Source organism: Syngnathoides biaculeatus, chromosome 3 (genome assembly GCF_019802595.1).
Source record: "Syngnathoides biaculeatus isolate LvHL_M chromosome 3, ASM1980259v1, whole genome shotgun sequence".
NCBI classification, from domain to species: Eukaryota; Metazoa; Chordata; class Actinopteri; order Syngnathiformes; family Syngnathidae; genus Syngnathoides; species Syngnathoides biaculeatus.
Window position 1 is genome coordinate 13,431,925 of NC_084642.1, and position 18,444 is coordinate 13,450,368.

The following is an 18,444-nucleotide window of genomic DNA, read 5'->3' on the forward strand; positions in this document are numbered from 1 at the left end:
ATGTTCAAACGCAAGAGAGTGAGTATGTTGGTAGAAGGGTGCCGAGGATGGAGCTGCCAGGCAAAAGTGCGAGAGGAAGACCAAAGAGAAGGTTGATGGATGTGGTGAAGGGAGGAAATGAGGACAGTGGGTGTTCGAGAGGAAGATGCACGAGATAGGCTTGGATGGAAAAACATGGCACGCTGTGGCAACCCCTAACGGGACAAGCCGAAGGGAAAAGAAGAAGCATGTCTTGTTAAGTGTTAAGTGCAGAGGCCCCATAGCTCAGTGGTTAACGCTTTGGTTTGGTAAAACCAGGGGTCGTGAGTTTGTCTCTCACTGGGGCCTCCACTCCCCAAAGAGGGGTTGCATCAGGAGGGGCATCTGGCGTAAAAACTGTGCCAAACAAATATGAGTTTTCATCTGAATGACACGCTGTGGTGACCCCTAACGGGACTAGCTGAAAGTTGTTGTTGTTGTATGTCTTGCTAAGTGCACATATGGACAATATTCTTTTAAAACTAAACTTGAAATTTTACAATCAGTATCAGTAAAATGGATGTTTAATTTTGAATACAACTCTATATCGTGCTTGCCCCCCCCCCCCCCCAACTAGATACTTTTCACAACGTATAAATTGGCATTGTGTTTTTAAACTAATTAGGGAGAGTGTTTTAGTGGTATAGTTGGGCTTAAAAAAAAAAAATCTTTCATTCATACAATTTGACAAGATGGCTTTTAAACGTCTCTGAAAGTACTGTCATTTTTCTTTTGCCGATTCAGCGATTCAACAGATCATAGATAAACTCTCAGATGGATGAGAGGGACAGCCATTAGTTCAGATTGCTGTGAGAGGGAGATGAAGCACGGGAAGAATGGAGGGGATGGCCATTTTGAGAGAGGGATGAAGGGAGGTGTGAGGCCATATTAGTCTTGTCTCGCCGTCGCTGCTTCTTTTGTCAACATCACAACAAAGAGTCCATTAGCTTGGTGCGCTCTCATCAACAAAGTGTGTCTATAGCGGTTTTGGACTCACGTATTGATCCGTACCGGCGTTGAAGTAGGCCACGGATCCTCGGAGGGGTTTCTGCAGCTTTCAAAACACTCAAGCAAACAACTTAGCCCAACTCAGGTTGCAAAACGGGGAAACTCTCAGGACCCATTTGGTGCGTTTGTCACCAATTCATTGGATGTTATTGGATACTTGGGGGGGGGGGGGGATGCATTCGTGATCGTCTGTGCGCAGAACACAGTCAGCCATACAAATTCAATTCTGGACGTTCATAGATTTTATGTCAGTGAAAAGACGAGGAAGAAGGATTAACCAGTTGATTTAGATGTGCTCGCTGGATTTGTGTTTCTGTGAAGTAATTTTTACCGTTTTGACAGAAGAACCAAGTGGCTGATGAAAGAAACGCTTCTTGCAGCAATTCTCAACGGGGGAGATTGCAGTGTTAAAAATGCAATATTTTCATTTAGCCTCACTTCACTAATCCTCACACACCCACGGATTCTCTTACTAAAGCTGTGGCCTTCGCTAACATGGACAAACGCATTTCTCAAATGATTAAATAAGATTCTGAAAGGGCGTGGATGTGAGAACGTCACGGAAGAACAAAATTAAATCCACCTGAACGAGTTCAATGAAGGAAAGTTCATGAGCGAGTTCATATTTCTCAAATGTCACATTTCTCACACAAAATACAATACGTCATTTTGACGGCCTCCCCGTGTGGTTGCCTGGGGCCAACGCCCCCGCCCCCCATTGCGCCTCACCCCTGTGCCACACTGTGCTGATAATAAGTGAGGTGTAATTATGGATTATCGGGGTACTTTGACAAAAGCTCATCAAGCCACCTGGGAATTGTTTTGAATTGGGAAAAAATGCACACTATGGAGCTCATGCACATACATCATAAAATCATATGACTTTTGTTTATGTCGCCATATTGCCGGTCAAGCTAAGTAAGCATTGCTCAATGCTAAGTCGGTTGAAGACGACACGGATGTACGTCTTGTAGCACGACGCCCAGAGTCTTGTCCAATACAGTCAGACATTTAGAAGGTGAAAATAAACGACGGTACATGGAAAAATTAGATGAACTCGGCATAGGGGGCCCCTATTTAATGCAGAAATCGATGTTTTCGCCGATAAGAAATTGGACTGTGAATTCGCTTCCGCTTGTCTTGGATAATTGGATCTTCACATGGATCTGGTGAGTAACTTGTCGCGATTTACACAGAACGGTTTGAAAGCGTAGAAAAGTCTGGACGCATACGAATACTTTGTTGCTGGATCTGTTCTCATCAGGAATAAATCACACGTAGTGACGGTTTTGACGGCTTGTGAACGCGGAAGCGTGTTCGGCGACACGTTAACCTTTGCCGGAATCCATTGAGCTTTTCAGCTATTATTGAATACAAATAGCAATATTTAAATAAATGACCCCTGGTTTTACACAAACACGCATTCATTAATTATGATTGAAAAAAAAAAACTGAATGACGGCGATTGTGGCCACACTTAACCTCCGTAAACCTCTGCGACAGACAGTTTAACACGCATTGTTCTTAAATGAGCCAACTTGGCATTATAAATAGTTTTTGGTAATTTGAGAAGAATAATTCCTACCCGAAATGAAGTGATCGGTATACAGCCATGTGTATTTAGTCGGACACTGCCCATTATGTTTAATTGCCGAAATCTATTGATCTTTTCTGGTCTTTTCAGCTGGTATTCCATAGAATGATCTCTTTGAATATCTCTCCTAACCAACAGCACCACAGGTCTCGGGTATTTGTAAATATTCTCCGGTTGAATGTCTCCCGCAATCTTGAGCAGCTCTGTTGGACCGGCAATATGGCGCTGTGAAAATGGTGACGTCATGAGCACGAGCTCTATATCTCCTCTAAAGAATTGAAAATACCTGGTGGAATCCATTGCTGCGCATTTATTACTAGTTATCTGAGTAAAGGCAGAATTTGTAATGTAGTGCTTCCATTGGATCTCATTGGACTATGCGGGTGTGTGTAACGTTGAGGATCTTTGTAATCTGTATCCATAAATACCTCCCCCTCCACCCCCGGTTTTTATTCTCTTAAAGAAGAAACTGAAGGATTATTTATCCCACTCTGTGAAGGAAGTGACACATTGAAGCATCCGTGGCCTCGTGGACCGTACACGCTCCATATTTACTGTACTCGCTCAGACAGGAGGAAAAAGGCTCTCAAGAGGAGGGCCAATTTTATGAGTTACGCCTTGTAAAGCGTGCACCAGTAAAATCCTTCCCTCAGGCTCCCACTGATGTGATGGGCTCCTTTATTGGGGTCACCGGAGGCCATGAGGAATTCAAGCGTGTGCTGAAGTCTGTTACTATGTCCGTGTGTGCGCGCGTCCACCGCGCCAAGTGTTGACCTGGCACCGAGCCACCGCTCAGTTCACCTGGGTCGCCAGGGTTGCATATTTATTGTTTGCAGGTAAGTGTGAGGTGTCATTTTTAAACTGATCATTATTTTCCTGTGACGGAGCCTCAAATGCACACACACGTACGAGTGCACACAGTTTATTGAAGCAGCTTTCTTAAATACCCCCCGGTCATTTAATGATGCAACTAAGGGAAAGCCTGTTAATATGTTATTGGATGCGAGTGAGAAAGCAAGAGACGAACGTGCACATAAACAGCAACATACTGTGCGCTAAGACCTCTTTGCTTTTTATATCTCCCTTTATACAACGCGGGATACATAATATATTTTTATATTGGTTACCAGGCACCGGAGAGGCTTTTATGCTTTTACACTTCATAACCTGGTTGTCATTTGAGATGGGGTTGCTCAGCGCAGCGTTACCTCGTTGGGCTTCCTTCCTGCTTTTGTCCCTCACTTGTGAAATGATGCGGTTAAAGATGAATTTAAAAAAGTTGTTTCATATTCATAGACAGTAGCCATGGGCATAATCCTTGATTAATTGATCATTAAGTATTCTGACAATGGCGTGGAAGTGATTGTTGATTAATCAGGACTTGAAGCAAATGAGGCAAAATGGAGTGGTTGCAACCAGCAGCCAACAGACAACACCCGTTCGCACTCACGTTGGAAATTTACGGTCTTCAATTTAACCTCACGTGAACGTTTTGGAGGGAAGGGAAAACATGCAAACGACACAAAGGAAGGCAGCTGCCATGTACCTTTGCAACACAGAGCTTCAAAACTGTGCGCCGAACCAGTAGACCACTTTTCTGCCCTACATTTATGATGTTTCCTTTAAATGACATATACAATACATTCATTTGATTTAAAGGAGGACTTTGTCGGAAAAAATAGGAATGGGCGCACACATTAAAAGCTAGTTAGCTTCCTGTTCTGACCCCCCATTGCTCGTGGATACGGTTTCACCGAACAGAGAACGTCCACTCTCTGGCATTTTGTGGCCGATTTTTGTGAAAAATAATTACAAACAAACAAATTAATTAATTAATAATAATAGGTGGCACTGTGGCTCAGCTGGTAAAGTGTTGGCCTTGCAGTTCTGAGGACTCGAGTTCGATCCCAGCCCCACCTGTGTGGAGTTTGCATGTTCTCCCCTTGCCTGCGTGGGTTTTCTCTGGGCACTCCGGTTTCCTCCCACATCCCTAAAACATGCAACATTAAGTGGACGCTCTAAATTGCCCCTAGGTGTGATTGTGAGTGCAGCTGCTTGTCTCAATGTGCCCTGCGATTGGCTGGCAATCAGTTCAGGGTGTAACCTGTCTCCTGTCCGTTGACAGCTGGGATAGGCTGCAGCGCTCCCCGTGACCCTTGTGAGGATAAGTGGTGAAGAAAATGGATGGATGGATGGATAATAATAATTAAATTACCACACAGGAAGTTAAAGGAGGAAAAATTTGGGGGGTGTTTTATCATTGTTGGTGTAGTTTGGGGCACAACACATCGGCATCTTGGTATCGCTAGAAAGAATGGTCTGGAATGCTAAGCACTGGTGACATCACGGGGGCAGGGGCAGGGATGTTTCTTCCAGGTCAGGCTGTGAAAGCTGGCACATATCCAGATATTGCGTGGATTTCAAAAATGTCCATTTTAATTTTTTTCAATTAATGTCCAAAATATGGGTAACAATAATATGACTTCAGATTGGAGGGTTTATTGTACATAGAAATGTTGGACAAAGTCCTCCTTTAAATGTACAGTATATTGTGCAAAGTGTAGTAGTTGTAGTAGTGGTTGACTCACCTGACGTCTGCACGATATTGGTTCCTTTCCCAGCTGCTAACGGGATGAATGTGACTTGTATTGTTGTGTCCTTTCATCGCCCGCCAAGCAGTCCAGGGTGTAGTCTGCCTTTTCATTTTGAGTCAGTTGGCGCCAGAGCCTCACCACCCTGAGGAAAATACAGCAGTGGTACAAAAATAATACATGTTTTATAACTAAAATAAAAAGATACTGTTAGATCAAACATTTTAGCACATTTCAAAAGATCCATCTATCCATTTTCTTTGCCACTTGACCTCACGAGGATCGCGGAGAGTGCTGGAGACTATCCCAGCTGTCAACGGGCAGCAGGCGGGGTACACACTGAACCTGTTGCCAACCAATTGCAGGGCACAGAGAGACAAATAGTCGCACTCACAATCACACCTAGGGGGAATTTAGTGTGTCCAATTAATGTTGCATGTTTTTGGGATGTGGGAGGAAACCGGAGTGCCCGGAGGTAACCCAGGCAGGCACGGGGAGAACATGCAAACTCCACACAGGCAGGTTGAACCCGGGACCTCAGAACTGCGAGGCCAACGCTTTACCAGCTGATTCACCGTGCGCCCCATCTCAAAATAATACTTAAAAAAATGAAACTTGCAGTGTATGTTCCAAAGAAATCAAGTACGTTCCATTTTCTTGGATTGAATTGTGTTTACATCCCAGAGGATGTTAAAAAAAAATCATAATAAAGTTTGGTAACCTTTGACAAAGAACCATCACAAAAAGGCACATCTTGAAAAAGTTACAATAAATCATTGGTGGTGCAATCACAAATGCTCACTGTCAATGTGTTTATAAATATTGAATATTTTATAAAAACCCAGGTCTCCAATACATTACAACCACTTCTTCATGGTATATTTTTTAAGATACAGCAAATGGATCTGCACATGAATTAAAAAGCACTTTTTAAGATCGTGGATTGCGTCTGTCGAATGTTCTCGAGCAATCAAAAGGAAACAATGGCCGCTGTCAGCCAATTCATTTGAGGATGCTTGCAATTTCTGACGGGAGTGGGAGGAGCAGAAAAGCTGTGAGAGGACTTTGACGGTTGGTAAAAAAATAAAAATAAAAAGAGAATTAGGAAATTGGGGGGGAAAGATTGAGGAGGAATCACCGGGATATATTGAATTTCTAGTATGATGGTTCATCAGTGCAATCATTTGTAACTTCACATTTTGTTCTTTATAACAGTACACGAGAGCTGAACTTAATTTGATATATGTTTACTGTAACTGAATATTAACTTAATTGAAATACATGAGAAAATCCAGAGGAGGTGGGGTCATCTCCAATCATGGATGAAAATCTAAATGTTTACATCTGTAAGGGCTGAAATGAAACGTGTATTTCATGTAATTGTGTACATGATATAGGGGCGGGCGAGTGTCGTCCCCCGTCCCACCAAGCATAGTTTTCTATTCGTACCCAATGTTGTTTTCTCTCTGTGGCCCTCAGGTAAAAGTGATGGTGCGCGTGTGTCCGGCATCTCAGTCAGGCGCGGCCGAGTCGAGTTCTTTCCTCAAAGTGGACCCCAGAAAGAAACAGATCACTATCATGGACCCGTCGGCCAATCAGACGCCAAGTGTCGCCTCCCAGAAGAGAGCGGTGGCCGGCCAGGTCCCGCCAAAGATGTTCGCCTTCGATGCTGCCTTCCCTTCTGACGCGTCGCAGGTCAGTGGGTCATCACTGTCAAATCGACATAGTTCTACCTTACACTGATGGGTTAAAAATAAAGTTTTACATGTACAGTGAAGAAAATAAGTATTTGAACACCCTGCTATATTGCAAGTTCTCCCACTTAGAAATCATGGAGGGGTCTGAAATTTTCCTCTTGAGTGCATGTCCACTATGAGAGAGATGATCTAAATGGAAAAATCCAGAAATCACAATGTATGATTTTTTTTAACGATTTATTTGTGTGATACAGCTACAAATAAGAATTTGAACACCTGTCTATCAGCTAGAATTGTGACTCTCAAAGACCTGTTAGTCCGCCTTTAAAAGTCCACCTCCACTTCATGTATTATCTTGAATCAGATGCACCTGTGTGAGGTCGTTAGCTGCATAAAGACACCTGTCAAACCACATTCAATCAGTAAGACTCAAACTTGTAACATGGCCAAGACCAAAGAGCTGTCCAAAGACACCACAGACAAAATCGTAAAAACTGGAGTGGACTGGACGCCAGTCAATTGCAGAAGAGATTATTTGGTACAACTTCACACGGCTGGAAAGGGCTCCGAAGAAATTGCCAAGCAGCTTGGTGAAAAAAAAGGTCCACTGTTGGAGCAATCATTAGAAAATGGAAGAAGCTAAACATGACGGTCACTCCCAATCGGAGTGAAGCCCCAATGCAAGATGTCACTTCATGGGGTCTAAATGATCCTTTGAAAGGTGAGATATCAGTCCAGGACAACAGGCCAGGACTTGGTCAATGACCTGAAAAGAGCTGGGACCACCGTTTCCAAGGTGACTGTTTGTAATACACTAAGACGTCATGGTTTGAAATCACGCACGGCACGGAAGGTTCCCCTGCTTAAACCAGCACATGTCAAGGCCCGTTTAAGTTTGCCAATGACCATTTGGATGATACAGAGGAGTCATGCGTGAAGGTTTTGTGGTCAGATGAGACCAAAATTGAACTTTTTGGTTATAATTCCACTAACTGTGTTTGGAGGAAGACAAATGATGAGTTCCATCCCAAGAACACCATCCCTACTGTGAAGCATGGGGGTGGTAGCATCATGCTTTGGGGGTGTTTTTCTGCACATGGGACAGAACGACTGCACTGTATTAAGGAGAGGATGACCGCGGCCGTGTATTGTGAGATTTTGGGGAGCAACCTGTTTCCCTCAGTCAGAGCATTGAATATGGGTCATGGCTGGGTCTTTCAACATGACAATGACCCGAAGCACACAGCCAGGAAAACCAAGGAGTGGCTCCGTAAGAAGCATATCAAGGTTCTGGCGTGGTCTAGCCAGTCTCCAGATCTAAACCCAGTAGAAAATCTTTGGAGGGAACTGTAACTGCGTGTTTCTCATCGACAGCCCAGAAACCTGTCTGATCTAGAGAAGATCTGCGTGGAGGAGTGGGCCAAAATCCCTTCTGCAGTGTGTGCAAACCTGGTGAACAATTACAAGAAACGTTTGACCTCTGTAATTGCAAATAAAGGCTACTGTGCCACATATTAACATTGGTTTTCTCAGGTGTTCAAATACTTATTTGCAGCTGCATCACAAATCGTTAAAAAAAAAAAATCATAGATTGTGATTTCTGGAGTCTTCTTTTTAGATGATCTCTCTCACAGTGGACATGCATCAACGATGAAAATTTCAAACCCCTCCATGATTTCTAAGTGGGAGAACTTGCAATATAGCAGGGTGTTCAAATATTTATTTTCTCCGCTGTGGCAATACAGAAGTGTTAAATACTAACCGTACATCAAGCTTTGACTTTCACTTGACCCTCGGCTCTAATTGGTTCTTCATGACTCTACTGCCTTACCTGTTGCTAGGCGGAGGTGTGCGCCGGAACAGTCGCCGAGGTGATTCAGTCGGTGGTGAACGGAGCAGATGGATGCGTCTTCTGTTTCGGACACTCCAAGCTGGGTAGGACGCGCGCACACACCCGCGCATACGCACACACACATGCAAGTACGTGCTAGAGAAATCCGGTGTGTGCGCCTCGGCTGGCCATCATCGATCAACGGGAGAAAGAAGAGGATTAGCGTGTCTCTCTGGGGCTGCTGTGCCTCTGACTTCCTAATCCTCCTGAAGGCAATCTTAAAAGGCTCGGAACCACTCACAGCACACTAAAACGTGTCACGACCGACAAACACATTCAACAATCAAAGCCGATAACCTACGTGGACAGCGGCTCTCAAACATTCGACACCAAGTACCAACTAAAATAATTCTCAGCCCTGCACGTGCCACCAACATAAAAATACAGAACGTCTTCATCCCCCCCAAAAAAGAATGTCATTGTAAGTATTTGTAGTAAAAAAAGTAGAATACAGTGGTACCTCGGTTTTCAAACGTCTTGGTTTTCGTACAAGTCAGTTTTTGGATGAAAATTTCGAGATTTTTTTGCTTTGGTTTTGGAACGAAAATCGGTATTTGAACGCCCCAACCAGCTGACCCACGACGTTTTGCTATTGTGCTTTCAAATGTATCCCCCCCAAAAAAAAACTGGAACTGCTGATACTGAAAAAAGGAATGTGGTGCGAAAAACTGTTTGTTAAAAAGGCACGAGTCACCCCCACCGAAGACATTTGAAACAACATTCCTTTTTTTAACCCTACCTCTAGTTGCAAGTTAATTTTTTTTGTACATTACGTACTTTCTGTACAAATTTGTCTGTTTTTTCCCCATCATTATTGCTTGTTTAAAGTTATTCTGCACTTTTGCTAATAAAAAAAAGGTTTAAAAGGCTCGGGGTCGCTACAGATAGAGCAATGCACTCCCAGCCTAGCATACTCTACTGCTAAAGCAAACATTGTAAGCAAAAAATAAATATATTTCTGAAATGATTTAATTATATAAAGTATTTAAAATACACATGTTTTTCTACTATGCAGTTTATTATCAGGAAAAGCTTAAAAAAACGCTTTAAAAAACCATTTTTTTTTAAGACTTGGAACCCATTATTTATTTTTTTTTCCCATTCATTGTAATGGGAAAACGCGCTTCAGTTTTCGAACGTTTCAGTTTTCAACAGACCTTCTGGAACAGATTGTGTTCGAGAACCGAGGCACCACTGTACAACTGAACTGGACAGCGATTCTTTCGAGTACCACGATAGAAAGCCCACCTGGTGGTACTTTTACCAGACTTTGAGAATCACGATGTAAACATGCAAATTGGACAACCCTCGCCGAGACTTGTGTGTGACGCCGCTCAACTGATAAATGGGAAGTGAGTCGTTTTATATCATGGAGGAATCCATCAAACAGCAGTAGGCTGTGCTCTCTCAATCAATATTACTGTTCTACGAGGTGAGACCATACCGTGCTGACCTCACAAGTTCTAAAGGCCGTAACAGCGCACGAGTGCTGATGCAGTCCCCCCACAGCCATCCGTAGTAATGAGGCTGCATTACAAGGGCATTAACGTTTGCAGTAATTAAAATAAGAAAAGTCACACACTGGCCATTTACGGCGGGCTCTGTGGATGTCGGCTTCCGACACACGCTGGCTCGCACGGCGGGCTTTCGGCACGCTTTCCCAAAGCAGAACCTTCAGGAATGCAAATGGTTTCCTCTTGCGGAAATAGTGAAATCCCGAGTGGACTCATTTTAGGATATTCAATGATAGGGCATCATACTGAGTACGGATGACCTTATTTAGCTGCATCAAATAATAACTGGTCACAGCATGTTGCATCACATTTCTACCCTACAAGTCCAATGATAAGTACGTTCAACACTGTTAAGCAAATGTGAGCTTTGCTTTTGTAAAATCTGAATTTTTAACAAGACTTATATATTGGCTGTGATTATATTTAGGCCAAACATTTTTGTTTCCTTCTAATTGCAGTGATGCTTTGTATAAAATCCCCCCAAACCGAATCATAACCCAAAAGAAAAACCTGGGTTTTTCCAAATACATTGTGTGCAATTTCATGTACAATGTGGAGTGAATAGTAACGAGGCATTGAAAATCGGTTATAAAAGCTATATTTCTGTTGTAAATATATTATACGCCATTTGTCATATGAGAAATGGAAGCAGATGTAAGAAGATACAGTAAGAAAAAGAATGTAAGTTGCCATCTGAGCTCGTTCCTGAACAGTCAAGTAATCGGCCATCAAGAAAATGACAAATACGCATAACTACTAGTTTTTGTAATGACTTCAGTCATTCTAAAAAGTCTTCCAGCAATTTATAATGCCCACTTACTTTTCATCCAATCCGTAGAATACATTCTTCCTTTTATTTGTTACATTTTAGCACAGTATTTCATTTAAACAAACCATTTCCAATGACCTCTGCCCAAAATTTCAGCTTTCTGCAAAATCCCCAGCGCTCAAATTCATATAAAATCTGACTAAATTCCTTAAGGCTTAATTTGACGTAATATAGTGTACATTACTGTTGGGTTTTAAATAAATCATCTCCACTTCTTCCGGTTACTAATCCAGTCCGTGCAACATTTTCCAATATGTGACTTCACACATGGTCAAAATGTACTGCCGGGCCCTATTTTTGTCAACGGTGTAAATGGGCCCGGTGGGCCGAGAGTGGGCGGGCTGCGCCGCTGCCAATCTGTTTACGGCCAACTTCATGCACGGCCAATAAGGCGGTGGCGATGCACAGTCGCAATGATGCGTGACCGGTGTGGCAACAGACAATGTGTGTTAGCAATAATCGCTACGTATCTACCTGCCAGTGCCCTGCTCAAATTCACCAATATTGCCTTAGACTGGCGGTCGAGCCTGCACTGGCAGTTGTAAGTCAAGACTACGTAACTTTCTGCCACCAAATTGTCACTTCATCAGGTGTATTTCAAAGAACAGAACCTGGCTGTGCCGGTGTGACGGTCTGAGCGCTCCCCCGTTTTGAAAAGTCTCCTTGTGATGAATGCGCATGAGTTACTAACAGGGGAACTCTGGGTACGTAGTCGACGCTTACTGGGCAATCCTCTGGTCTCATAGTTCCCCTTCTTCTACATAGAGGGAGCTGACATAAGGTGTATCCTAACCCTGACCTAAAAACAAAAGTTGATAAAAAGATATACACATCTATGTATGTTTGCTGTGTTCGTCTTTCTGAGACATGAATAAATTGTCGAATGGCACTTGTTGAAGCATGGATGGGGATGTTTCAGACTGGCCGGACCGGGACCGCTCAGACCGGAGCACCCAGCTTTGTGCGGACTGGTCTGCCAAATTGCCAAACACCCTCAGCGAGTCTCGCGCTAACTCGAAAATCAAAATCTGCTGGCATTCGTGCTCCGCCACTGATGTGCTAGCTACGAAAATATCCTTCAAACCTTACTTAGTCCAGCTAATAATATAGCAAAGTCAACCCCCCTACTCTATTTTTCACCAAGAAAAGATGTGATGAATGAATTAAATTACAGACAGCAGCCACTGCATATTAAAATCTAAATGTCACATCTGCATACAGTTGTGTACCGCTTCACTTTTTGAAACAGCGTAACAGGATTGCGATTCTTGAATGTGAGAGACTGCAAGGAGGAATAAACTTCGTGACACTTACAAGAACCTACGATATAAAAATATATTAATCACTCTCATTTAACCCCAGAGAATCTTCACCAGTTGTAAATTTAAACAGTTTAACAGTTTAAATTCCTAATAAACCTTACCTAGTCATACAAACCAATTACAGTATCTTTAATGATGACATCCTTATTATTCTTATTTTCATATTCTTCTCTCGGTGACAAATACTGTTGTGAGTGTGCGTCTTGATGCTCCAGGGAACGTAGCGGCGGAGGCAAGCGAGAATGTTGTAAATTGACTGTGCCGCTGACAAAGACTCGATCCTCAATCGTGCCGCAGAACAAAATCATGCACATTTCACGACTGGCTGTGTGTCTGCTGTGCCCATGGGGAGAAACACACTTGAGACTCATTGAATTTCACACGCTGTCTGTCTGTCTATGGGATCCAGGCAAATCCTACACCATGATTGGGCGCCACGACTCCCTGCAGACGTTGGGTATCATCCCCTGTGCCATCTCCTGGCTCTTTAAGCTCATCAACGAGAGGAGGGAGAAAACAGGGGCGCGCTTCTCTGTGCGGGTGTCCGCAGTTGAGGTAGGTGCTGAGCCAGCCACCCCATCAAGGACCACTTTTTGAGTACTCGGTCTCTGGGGTACTGACCCTGGGGGCAACGTCTCTAAATAGTGGCGCTAGATACACTGCAGTGGGTCAACTCGAAAGGGAAGGCAAAGAAAAAAAAAAGTGTGCTGTGCTTGACATCCGCATATAGAGCTCGTGCACGTGACGTCACCACTTTCACGGCGCCATATTGCCGGTCAAAAAGAGCTGCTCGACAGTGTGGGGGACATTGAACCGGAGCAGAATATACACAATGGCCGAGACTTGTGCTGTCGGTTGTCACAACAGACCAGACAGATATTCAAAGAGATCATTCTATGGAATACCAGCTAAAAAGACCAGAACAGATCGATGGATTTCAGCAATTAAACGTGATGGATGGTGCCCAACGACTGTGTAGCGATCACTTCACTTCAGGTAGGAATTATTCCTCTCAATCTCAAATTCCCAAGAAGTATTTATAATGCCAGGTTGGCTCATGTGAGAACAATGCGGTTTTAAAAAAAAACAAAACAAAAAACAACAGTGAGTCGTCTCCAACGTACACGGAAGCGTGTTGCAGCCACACGTTAAACTTCGGCAAACCTCTTTCCTTTTTTCTAATATGCATTGTTCTCAAATGAGTCCATTGTCGGACAAAACTCTGGGCGTCGTGCAATAAGATGTATTTTCGCGTCGTCTCTAACCGACTTAGCATCGAAAATTGGCTTGTTTGATCGACACTTCCAGCCAGTGACGTGGTTCGATGACGTAGGTGCACGAGCTCTTTAAGAAACACAACACACATCCGCAACGACGGCTTGCCAGTCTTATCTGAAACCCTTTTTCAATACCACTTATCCATGCATGCGCGGGTTTGGAATTTATGGGTATGACTTTTCACTGTTGACCATAAAAAAGTAAAAAAACTTAAAAAGCCTACACGGAAACATATTTTTCAAACGTAGACATTTTTAGGTTGTCAAAGTCTGGAAGCAATCCAGACCAACCTATCCCAGTTTGACCTTTTTCAATAGAGAACATGTGGCATAAACACAACCTGACCTGCTTTCTATTATAGTGTAGTGTTAATAAATTCTAACGACTTAACGTTTTAAACTTTTTTCTTTTTTTTTAATACAATGAAAAGTCATTGACACAATGCTATAGATGGTTTTACTGTTAGTTTTTACAGTATCTGTGGGTGTGCTTGTAAAAATCAAAGGTTTGGGGCAAAGAGGAGAACCTGAAGGACCTACTTTCTGAGGTGGCCACTGGCAGCTTGCAGGACGGACACTCCCCCGGAGTCTACCTGTGCGAGGACCCCATCTGTGGCATGCAGGTAAACACAAAGTTGTAGGAACTCAAGAGTGTGTGACTGTGCGTGTGGGCGACAGACCATCTGTGAGAACTTTAAACAGCTACGATATTTCTTTTTAAACGTGACGCTGTTGAACCACCAAAGATGACAAACCTATCACAGTTAACTTTGGGCCAAAGGCGGACTATACCCTGAACTGGTCGCCGGTCAGTCCCAGGGCATATATCAACACCATCCCTGAGCGGGAATCGATTTTTACTGAGTTCGGCTTCTAACAATTGCTGTATGTCACTAGAGTAAAGCATACACAGGAAGTTAGCTATCCTGTTTTCCAGGTTTGGATATAGGTCTGCATTTCGTGGATTGTAAAACTAATACACAACACTCATCATAAAAACCCTCACGACTGGAAAAGTGACACCACCGTAAAGGGAAGTAAGCGAGGGGGTCCTGCCATTTTTATTGTAGGTAAATCCAGCCTACCATTCTCTTCGCCACTTATGCTCACAAGGGTCGCGGGGAGTGCTGGAGCCTATCTCAGCTGTCAACAGGCAGGAGGCAGCCAATCACAGGGCACATCGACAAGACAGTTTAAAAAAATATCCAAAATGTCAGTAAGTATAGGTTGTTACGCTAAAAAGTATTTTATCTGAGGGAAACCTACGGCAAGTTTAAGAAAACGTGTTTTGTAACCGCAGAATTTCAGACTCAAAATCGTCCCAATTAGTTATGAAAGACGAGTTCCTCGATCCGGCTCGACATATTTTGTTGGGAACGACATTTCTTGTAGTGTGACATGATCCACGACCAACGATTATTATTATTATCATTGGTTATCTGCCGTGTCGTGTGACAGATCAACGAAAACTCCGACAGCGCACCTTGACGCCGACTGTGACTGACGCGTCGCCTCCCATTCTCGCCAATGTCAACATTTATTCACGCCTCCAAACCAATGTTTACAGACGCTTTTGAGCAGGATTCGACAGACTGGCAGCATGTTTATGTGCAATTGTTAGTGGCGGCACTAAATTGCTACGTTACATAACATTTTATTGTCTGCTTGCGAGCTGCACCGCATTAAAAGTACGTGAACGTACCTCAAGCAATCCTAGAATAAACGTACTCTCCCGAGCACAGGTGACACATTTTTCTTCATTTTTTTTTTTCCACCCCTGACACAATATACTGGCAATATTGTTGTCGTCGCCATGGTAACACGTGTATCAGGTCAAATTGACCGGTGTCACGTTTTCTGCTTCCTCCTCTCCCGACAGTGTTTGAGTTGACAGTATAATAAAACGGAATACAAGGATATGATGTTCACGAATACCAATACATATCGTGTAACGTTGCCACTGTTTGTCTGGGAAAATTTGAAAATCAAAAATAAAACTGTTGTTGCTAGTAGTTTGACAGTGCAATCAGGAAAGACTAAAATTGTCTGATCCAGGCATAATTTACAGACAGTAAAACACATTGTGGTTTCTTGAAGTATCGGCACTGGCTTACAGTGAGTACTCAAATGTTAATACAGTACGGCCTCGGTTGTCGACCACAATCCATTGCAGAACGCGGTTTCGAGAACCAATTTGTTCAAAAACCGAATCAATATTTCCCACGTGCGTTATACACAATAACAACGCGTGTCGTGGGTCAGCTGGTCGGGCCACTTGCTGTTATTTCCGGGTTTTGCCGCAGGCGTTCGTGTACCGATTTTCGTTTCAAAACAGAAGCAAAAAAAAAAAAAAATCTCGAAATTTTCGTTCGAAAACCGATTTGTTCAAGAACGGAGTCTTCACTTCACTCGGGGTACGTCCTCGGAGGCGGAATGGTCGGGAAGGGCAGGGAGAACTCTTTGCCTGGCTCAGGCCCTCTTTGCCTTTCCCTGTCAGCGCTCGGCCTTGGTCAACGGGAGCAAACACATCCCGTGCAAGTAAGCTTGGATTTGGAAGGGAAATACCGATATCGGTGCATCCCAAACAAAAAGTGCAGAATATTTTATGTAATTCTTCCCAACAAACCATCCAGTAGATGTGTTTGAGGAGGTGATATATCAAGTGTGGAGGATGTGGAAGAATACTCCATCCATCCATTTTTGAGGGGGTGCGGGGCGGGACTTGTCCTTATTAGGGTCACAGGTGAGCTGGAGACAATACAATTATTTGGGGCGATTAGTGGGGTACGGTCTGGACTGGTTGCTGACCAATCACAGGGCACATAAAGATTAATGATTCACTTTCACAAAGATCTTCTTCTTCTTACACTAACATGTTTTGGGATGTGGGCAGAAGCCAGAGCACCCAGAGAAAACCCACGCAAACAGTATTTACTTGCACAATGTTTGACTGCGATGCTTGTGATCTTTCTTTGTGTGAAACGGGGTACAAATCAAAGTGCACGCGTGTTTGTGTCTGATGTTGTATGGTTATTGGATTAGGGGGCGTGATACAAGAACATCTGCGTAATCCCTCACTAATCTGACATAATCTCATCAGTAATGATAGCCTGCAGTAAAGCGTTGCTAGCGCACACACACACACAAGCGCGCACACACAGCAGGCCCATTAGAAAGGTGTTTAATTGAATACGCCAATCATTCTCGTGCACATTGGGTGGCGTGAATAGCAAGATCAAAGCCTTGCCTTGCCCTCCCCTCTCCTTTGCCTATCTGCCTTCTTAAATCCTCATCCCTCTTTTCTATCCCGACCGCAGCTCCAGAACCAATCCGAACTGCGCGCTCCGACGCCAGAGAAGGCGGCCTGGTTCTTGGACGCGGCCATCGCGGCTCGCCACAGCAACCAGCGTCCCGACACCAGCGAAGAAGACCACAGGAACTCCCACATGCTGTTTACGTTGCACATTTATCAGTACCGCATGGAGAAAACGGGCAAAGGAGGAAGTGAGTTCTTCCTATGTTACTTGAAAATGAAATATGCACATACTTCGCCACAGCGGTTTGAGGAGTCCCTGCTGGAGGGTTCGCAAACATTTGGGTCCAAGGTCGCCTTCGTTATCTTAATACCAATAAAACAAATCCGGTTGGAGAATAAAGTTGTAATTTTGCCAAGGGGGAAAAAAAAAAGTCAAAATTCTAAAAAGACTCAATACGGATTTTGTTGAGATAAAAAGTTGTGATCTTACAAAAATTAAGTCGCAGTTCTCCAAGATATAGTAGTTTTAATAATATGATAGTGAAGTCAAAGCTTAAGTAGGGAAGAAATCCATAATTGGACAAGTGATTTTTTTAAAAATGCAATTAAAAATGTAAAAATATACAGTACATCCATAATCCTCTACAGTGGTTTCTGAATTTACGTTACCCGACTTTTGAGTCTTTTGAGATTGTTGTTTTGTTAATGCAGGAAATGTCATCACGACGTGTTTAAGTTGATAATTCTGAAAAAACATTTTCCTGTTAAAAAAAAAGGTCCTGTCAGGTGTTATGCATTTTTTTTAAATGACACTAACTAACAGTTAATTGAAAATGATTTGGTGACACCCCCCCCAACTCCTCCCTCTATTCTTCATAACCGCTCTTAAAAAAGTATTGACCCTGAACTGTTTGTTTGAGTTTACCGTACTTGTGGCCCAACCTCGTCATCCCCTTTTGACCACCTCGCCAGTGTCGGGAGGTCGCAGTCGCCTCCATCTGCTGGACCTCGGCAGCTGCGACGTCAGCGTCCTCGGAGGCGGAATGGTCGGGAAGGGCAGGGAGAACTCTTCGCCTGGCTCGGGCCCTCTTTGCCTTTCCCTGTCAGCGCTCGGCAACGTCATCCTGGCCTTGGTCAACGGGAGCAAACACATCCCGTGCAAGTAAGCTTGGATTTGGAAGGAAAATGTGATGAGTGGCGTTATTGTGTAGAAGAAGAGATGTAGCGGTAACGGTTAGGGCTAGAATCATACAGTGAAGAAAATAAGTATTTGAACGCCATGCTATATTGCAAGTTCTCCCACTTGGAAATCATGGAGGGGTCTGAAATTTTCATCGTAGGTGCATGTCCACTGTGAGAGAGTGAATCGAAAAAGAAAAATCCAGAAATAACAATGTATGATTTTTTAACCATTTATTTGTGTGATACAGCTGCAAATAAGTATTGG

The 18,444-nt window shown here is 43.5% G+C and overlaps 1 protein-coding gene across 8 annotated transcripts in view; it reads left to right on the plus strand.

Annotated features, from left to right (window-relative positions):
* kif26ba (kinesin family member 26Ba) overlaps nt 1-18,444 on the plus strand; it is a 109,182-nt gene that overhangs the window by 63,786 nt on the left and 26,952 nt on the right. For all 8 annotated transcript variants that reach the window (XM_061814423.1, XM_061814419.1, XM_061814421.1 and 5 more), the window contains exons 6-11: nt 6,691-6,906; nt 8,750-8,843; nt 12,874-13,019; nt 14,248-14,364; nt 17,059-17,245; nt 17,970-18,159. In XM_061814423.1, the coding sequence (XP_061670407.1) occupies nt 6,691-6,906; nt 8,750-8,843; nt 12,874-13,019; nt 14,248-14,364; nt 17,059-17,245; nt 17,970-18,159 (950 nt within the window). The remainder of the gene's footprint in view (nt 1-6,690; nt 6,907-8,749; nt 8,844-12,873; nt 13,020-14,247; nt 14,365-17,058; nt 17,246-17,969; nt 18,160-18,444) is intronic.